Below are 6,620 nucleotides of genomic sequence, written 5' to 3'. Positions count from 1 at the left end.
AAATATTGTACAACTAAAGAAAACGTATACCCATATTTCCACGTATTTATAACATTGTCCCAACTCTGGCAAATGAGACAGCTAACGGAAAAATCCAGTTGAGGTCGAATTTTGAAATATTATATTAGTAATATATACTAATCTCACCCGTTTCTCATAAGAACAAGATATTTCATTTCAATAGGGCGTCGGCCAGAAGAAGAAAAATTATGGGGCGCCATATGCCAGCCACAATCTTTCAAACAGAACCAGTGATTCAGACGTGAAAGCGGTAACTTTGTCTTCGAAAGATAATTAGCATTTCAGGGAAGGCAGCACAAGCTGCAGCTATTCACTTCAATACATGGTCCACAAAACAAGTTCTAGGCCGAACAATATCAACAAACAGAAATTCTTGGGCAGGACGATCCACGAGACATCAGTTAATCAGACTGATCATAAAACAGGCATTAACATATTCAATAACATGTTTATATATCTAGTTACGATTGACTTTGACCATTAATTTGTTCCTATCTATGTCCCTTTGTTCCCGATCAACCTCCTCACAAATGTGCACTTAATTCACCAAACTGTTCAAGAGTTTCCACATTGTCGTCTGAGAGCCTGACTGCATCTAGCTTCTGCCTAAGAACGTCAATGGCATTCAATAACAACTGAGAAGCTTTGATTGCACCCGTAGATTCCACAGCGAATATGAAGGAATCTTGCCTTGCATTGATTTCCACAAGCCCAGGCTTGCCCATAGCTTCAGCTTTCTTGATCACCTCATCATCGTAAGTATATGCCTCAGGATCAGCCACCATAACCTGGTAGATGGTAACAAGTTAGCTATGATAAATTCATTAAATTGACTAGGGACAATCAGAGGTTCTCATGTAGATCTCACCTATAAAAGGTAGATGATGCGGAGTAACTCAAATATATAAACACAAGTCACAGATAGTGCCTATTGAAAAGACTTGGGTTGTCTTCTCTGAATACACCAATTTCAGAAGCTTTTGAGCTTTCAAATCAGATATATCAATTTCCGAAACTCAGATTTGATTCAGCAAGAAAGAACTGAGTAAGAGTATCTTCTCAAGAAAATGCGCCTCAGCTCAGGATAATATCAATTTTAACAAATATCAGAGGCTGTTTCATGAATCGCCATACAACTTCCTCAAATTATAACATTTGACACTTCTGTAGAGCCTAAAACTCATGAAATCGTTAGCTCTATCTTAAAGAAGAAAAATTTCACACTACTGCATCATGCCTATGATTGGAATCTGCATCAGCCATGTTTCTCCACATTTAATCACATTTCTGGCAACCATAACCACCTCAGCAATTTGGATCCAACCGAAGTAACTGCAGGTTGTTACCAAAACAAATATCTTCAGAGATTCACCAAACTCTGGAAACCAGGTGTATCTTTATTGTGGCATGTGCCGTCTTTATGTTTCTGTGAGCTTAAACTAAGGATCACTGCCATAAAGCAACTGAAACCCAAACTTGAAAACCAACTGCCAGCAATCTTTACAAACTACAAGGACTACACATCATAAAAAAACAAAAACCAAAGAAGAGCCAGAAAAAGGACATCAAGAGGTACCCTCAATTGTACTTTCTTGTCTACTGTAACCCAGAAAGCCAAACAGGAAGAGGAGAAGGTTACAGATCACATAGTATGATCATAAACTTATAGTCATGAACAGTGCAGTGCAACATGTCCATGCAAGGTTAGATCCAAAGAGAAATAGTGAAATACAGAACTACAGTGCATCAAACCATCATTTCAGCACCAAACCTAGAATCTAGGGAGGGTTAAATGTTCACACCCACAAAATTCTAGAGTATAAGTGGAAGGCCAAATGGAAGGAACTAGCACCGGTGGCGAAATCACTGAAAAGTGTATAAAGTGCATAACTAGCATAAGCAAATAGAAACCAACCTGTTGCGTTACAGGATCAATATCAAACACACGGGTAGGACAACTATCAACCCATTCTCTTTTCTCATCAAGCGTCAATGTCTCCATGAGATCTTCATTTATATGAATTTCTGGCTCGTACATGAAAGTTACAGTGGCGGCTGGTGACCATTTCGCATGATCTTTGCCAATTCCTTTCCTAGCTATTGCTCTCAGCCTCAGTTCCTGCCCTCGACGCAACTTCACAATTATAATCCCCCTAAATACAACTCGAGCATGTCATTAAGCGGAAAAAGTCCATTGAACATACAAACAAACGCTCGCCAGGTCAAGTATGAATTAAGTTCTGAAAATGACATAACTTAGATAAACAGGAAAATATATAAAAACAACTAATTTATATTCCCCGTTTTCGGATTTGAAAGTCAAGAGCATTATTTTTCTTTTTCGCTTTCCCTCCCATTAAGAAAGAAATCACATTGGAGAATTACCTGTTCTCAGAAGCCTCCATACCAGCAGGGTCACTGAAATCTACAGGAACCACAGTGTGGTCGGAGCTATAGAGGTCCTTGCTGGTGACATCTAGGGTTTCGTCGGTCATGCACTTGACCCTGAGGTGGAACTCGACGGAGCAGAATTCACACTGGCCGTCACCGTCGCAGGCATCGCAGTCACGCGAGAAGCGCATAGCCATGGCACGGTCACTGGTGAGGGGGATAAGACCAAGGCGGTGGGCGATGAACTCGTCGTTGAGGACCGAGGAGTTGACCTCGATCTCAACTAGGTCAATGGCGACTGTGGGCACCTCGGCAATCATGACGCGGCGGAGGGCGTTGGCGATGCTAGCGTCGGTGTCTCGGAGCTCAAACTTGACATAGTCATCCTTGAGCTCTCTAATTTTGACTCTGGGCATGCGAGCGTAGGACACTCCCTCCATTGCTGTGGTGAAGAAACACTGATCGGAGAAGAGGCTCCTTCAGGCTTAAACCCCGAAACCAGGGTTCTGCTCGGTTTCGTTGCGTTTCAGTTCGCCGGCTTCTGTACTTTTGTTGTTGTTGTTGTTTTTTTTTTTTTTTTTTGGGCCTGACTTTGTGTTGATTTACTTACCCAGACGAAAGGAAGAAAAGGGCAAAAAGTCTAAAAATAATAATCCATAATTAAATTGCAGTCTGAATTTGGTATTATTTTATCATTTTATAAACTCGTATAAACTTTTATATTTTTTCACTTTAATTAAAATTGAATTAAACTTGTAATTTAATCTTTCAATGTAAATTATATATTTGTGGTACTTTTTATAATTTTTAATTATGTTACTCCTGATAAATTTTACATTATGTATCAATCAATATATATAGATGAATAATTATGTGTTACTTTATTTTACAAAAATAAATTATTGATGCCGTGAGTGAACTAAAAATTGAAAATTTTTATTGGCATTGTGGCAAATAACACGGTGTAACAAATAATAAAGAAAATGACACACCATGGAGAATACACCCGAACTTTTATCATAAATTTGAAATTGAAATGTATTCTTCTTTATTATTTGAAAAAAGGAATAACAGTTACAAATAATTTAAAAGCTTTAATTAAGCAGGAAAATTAGAGAGTTTGGCAACGAGACCTTTATTCTTTCAAAATGAGTTACGTAACATTTCATAACTATCACGTTAAAATTTATTTCCATTTTTTTTAATTTTCATCAAGAATTTAAACATTTTCTTTCTCCTCCAAACTTTTTTTTTTCCCGTAGTTAGGTGCCCTACTGTATATACTACTTCCGGTCTTTAATATAAAACCTCGTTTGACTTTTATTTTGATCCTAATCTGTTTTGTTTCTCATAGTTATGCATTTTTTCACAAGAAAATCTTTCTAATAATAGTAGTTCTAACTAATATACTTGATTAGCAAGGATATTTTAAGAAAGACAACATATATTTATTACAGATAACTAACTTAATTTATTTTCTTAATCTCCTCAAATTAGTCAACTAACTCTTATAATTAAGACCAAATATGGAGATTATTACACTTACCAGATATAAACATAAAGCCATAGCTAAAAATTTATACAGAAGATATAAATGAATCTTTCATAGATCACTGTCAAAGAGTGCACTATCCTTTCCTTCTTTCTGAGCTTTCAGGTCTGTCTCCTCTACTCTTCTGGGCATGAAACATTGGCATCTTCATATATTATAGTCAGATTCCATTGACTCATATTCCATGGTCAACAACACACAGAAGACTGTCAAGTAATGGATGGGAACCACAGGAAGCAGCTAAGAAATTCTTTGACAGATTGAGAACTGAACTCCCTTATAGAAGGATTCTGCTAAGATATACTTGTGACATGCCTAAATATATTTTCATGACCATATGATGCTAGCGCAAATGATGCCTGCATGATGATAAACCAAATCCTTTATCAGCAGAGATGGCAAATTTACCTCACCAAGCTTTTGTTTAGAGTTCACTAAAACAAAATGACAAACCTTAGAGTCTCCTTTGTACCGCGGCGAACTTTGCACCGGATGGTTGGAAGCCCGAGGCGCTGGTGAGCCTCAAAGCGGTGGCAGCCAGAGAAGCCTGCAAATCAAACAGAAGTATATATCAATCTTTGACTGAGACCACCACGCAAGATCTTTCAACATTCTCTCAATTTCCTGATTTCTGACATAACTCCTTTCTCATATACCTAAACTAATCATGATTTACCCTTGAGCTATAGTATATAGTAGTTTTAACCATCAATTTTGTCCGTTTAAGAAGAATAATAGTAAATCTACACACTCTTCAGAGACCAGAGCAACCTGATTGTGTTGCGAATGAAAATGTGTTGAAGCTATGATGCACAGTAAATGGTTGAACTTGTGATTGTGTTCTAATGTGTGGGTTCTGTTACTGTTGAATATCACAATAAAAAATGGCTAAATGGTGATACTTTATACCATGCAAGGGAAGTTCATAAATTACAAGATTTTGTACATACCATAATAGACTCCATCAACCTCGAGAACATCAATCTGGATCAATAAAAGTCAGATAACTTAGTAGCTCTGTCCGTGATATTTTGATGAATCAAAATTACATTTAGCCCAAACAAGAGGAAACACTAGTGTTACATGAACACAAAAATCCAGCTTGCAGCTAAACTAAACATTTCCTATAATTAGTTACACATCTTATATCCCTTACAAGTGATTGGAGAAAAAAAGGCATGCACTGAATATGACTTAGGAGGATGATACGATTATACATACCAAGTTGCATCAAACCACACTTAACAATGCAACAAAACACGGACTTTCATTTGGGAAATACCCAATGACATCAAGTTCTTATAGTTAATAGAAATTCCACACCTGAGTAATTCATATTTCTTTATGAAAAAACAACATACGAAAGATGTTTGCCATTGGAAGCAAAGCTTGAAGTTTTCAGGGAACAACTTTGCCAGAAAAAGCTTCACTCTATGCTCATTAGAAAGCTTGAATATTGCTGCTTAGTGTAAAAAAGTGAGTAGATTTTTCTTATAAATTTTAAAGATTCATACCAACCGTAAACTTGTTGGAGATCAACTTGCACTAAAAATTCTCGCTCCAACAAATTCAGCATAATTCATCTTAACCCCTCGGTAATTTTTTTCTTAGAAACCAACTTAAGGGGAAACCTAAAGCTGATAATCTTATTTTCACCTGGCGGTGCAAAACATATTAAACTCAGAATAAATCATAGAAACGAACTCTCTAACGCTGGAGATTAACTTGCAGCGGAAACGCTTGCTTCAACAAGAAACCCGTCATAATTCACGCAGTATTCCCACAAAAATCATTTTCCGAGAAACCAACCAGTGGGAAAACCGAAAGCAAATCATCTTTACCACAGAAGTTGTCTAACAAAAGCGGTTCCTCGGTGAGAATTCAAACAAATAATAGTGATGAGTTTAGCAACTTGCAGTGAAAATCGTTGCACCAACAATAAACTCAACAAAGTTCCCTCTTTGTATATTGCTAGAGACCAACTTGCAGTGACAATCCTTGCTCAAACAAACCATCCATCAGAATTCCCTCTATGAACTTCCCTCAAAGCATTTTCCCAGAAACCAAACAGAGAAAACCCAATTACACAAAGCCCCAAAGGGAACAAGAAATAGAAGAAAATTTAACAGGGGAAACAAGTGCTTACAGGAACTTGAAGTCCAATTTCGCTAATACTATCCATAAGTTCTTTCACTTTGTCAGGATCATTTGCCCTTGTCCTCATTAATGGCCTCCTTATCTTCTCTAGAGGAAGCTCCAGAATCACTGGTCCTGCAGCACCACCACTTCCCGTTCCAGAAGCAGTAGGAGAAGCCCCTAATCCATATAAACCAAATAATAGTTATCAATTAACTGAGGAATATTATAATTTAATAATTACAGATTAATAGGAAAAAGAAGGAGAAACTATTTCTCATTGATAGAAATAAGAGATCATAGCAAGTACCGTTGGACGAAGAAAAGACTGGGAAGTTCCTCAACCGACTTGGAACCTGAAGAACAAAATTCGCCATTTTTTCCTGTTCTGTTGGAGAATCTTCTTTTCTTTATGTTTTTTTAACGAGCAAATCGGAAAACGAAATGCAATTTTAGAACCACAAGATATGTTAATCACGACAGTGACATGGCCCACCAACTTCAACGGTGCAGATGAGAG

General features: G+C 37.2%; 2 protein-coding genes across 3 annotated transcripts; both read right to left on the bottom strand.

Moving 5' to 3' along the window:
• Positions 1 to 255: 255 nt before the first annotated feature.
• Positions 256 to 2,931, bottom strand: LOC114718214 (DNA-directed RNA polymerases II, IV and V subunit 3). Its single transcript, XM_028903471.1, has 3 exons — positions 2,407 to 2,931; positions 1,937 to 2,174; positions 256 to 809 (listed from the first exon to the last, which is right to left on the bottom strand). Exons 1-3 carry the CDS (start codon positions 2,850 to 2,852, stop codon positions 546 to 548), a joined length of 948 nt encoding a protein of 315 aa, XP_028759304.1. The 5' UTR covers positions 2,853 to 2,931; the 3' UTR covers positions 256 to 545.
• A 1,023-nt stretch (positions 2,932 to 3,954) lies between these two features.
• Positions 3,955 to 6,617, bottom strand: LOC114718217 (sulfiredoxin, chloroplastic/mitochondrial). Of its 2 annotated transcripts, XM_028903473.1 has the most exons (5): positions 6,411 to 6,590; positions 6,111 to 6,280; positions 4,915 to 4,948; positions 4,418 to 4,511; positions 3,955 to 4,323 (listed from the first exon to the last, which is right to left on the bottom strand). In XM_028903473.1, exons 1-5 carry the CDS (start codon positions 6,475 to 6,477, stop codon positions 4,308 to 4,310), a joined length of 381 nt encoding a protein of 126 aa, XP_028759306.1. In that variant the 5' UTR covers positions 6,478 to 6,590; the 3' UTR covers positions 3,955 to 4,307. The 2 variants fall into 2 exon arrangements, with proteins under 2 accessions (XP_028759306.1, XP_028759307.1); XM_028903474.1 differs by lacking the exon at positions 4,915 to 4,948 and having other exon boundaries at positions 6,411 to 6,617.
• Between the last annotated feature and the right edge of the window lie 3 nt (positions 6,618 to 6,620).

Source organism: Neltuma alba, unplaced genomic scaffold, assembly GCF_004799145.2.
Source record: "Neltuma alba isolate B1F8T4 unplaced genomic scaffold, ASM479914v2 tig00011820_pilon, whole genome shotgun sequence".
NCBI classification, from domain to species: domain Eukaryota; kingdom Viridiplantae; phylum Streptophyta; class Magnoliopsida; order Fabales; family Fabaceae; genus Neltuma; species Neltuma alba.
This window is presented reverse-complemented; position numbering and strand designations above follow the sequence as displayed.

What these genes read in the sequence shown, in the direction of transcription:
- LOC114718214 (XM_028903471.1), bottom strand. Translation starts at nt 2,852, where the DNA reads ATGGAGGGAGTGTCCTACGCTCGCATGCCCAGAGTCAAAATTAGAGAG. An exon ending in ATGGAGGCTTCTGAGAACAG is followed by an intron (nt 2,175 to 2,406) that starts GTAATTCTCCAA and finishes AGTTGTATTTAG; the next exon opens with GGGGATTATAATTGTGAAGT. An exon ending in TTGATCCTGTAACGCAACAG is followed by an intron (nt 810 to 1,936) that starts GTTGGTTTCTAT and finishes ACCATCTACCAG; the next exon opens with GTTATGGTGGCTGATCCTGA.
- LOC114718217 (XM_028903473.1), bottom strand. Translation starts at nt 6,477, where the DNA reads ATGGCGAATTTTGTTCTTCAGGTTCCAAGTCGGTTGAGGAACTTCCCA. An exon ending in AGTCTTTTCTTCGTCCAACG is followed by an intron (nt 6,281 to 6,410) that starts GTACTTGCTATG and finishes TATATGGATTAG; the next exon opens with GGGCTTCTCCTACTGCTTCT. An exon ending in AAATTGGACTTCAAGTTCCT is followed by an intron (nt 4,949 to 6,110) that starts GTAAGCACTTGT and finishes TTATTGATCCAG; the next exon opens with ATTGATGTTCTCGAGGTTGA.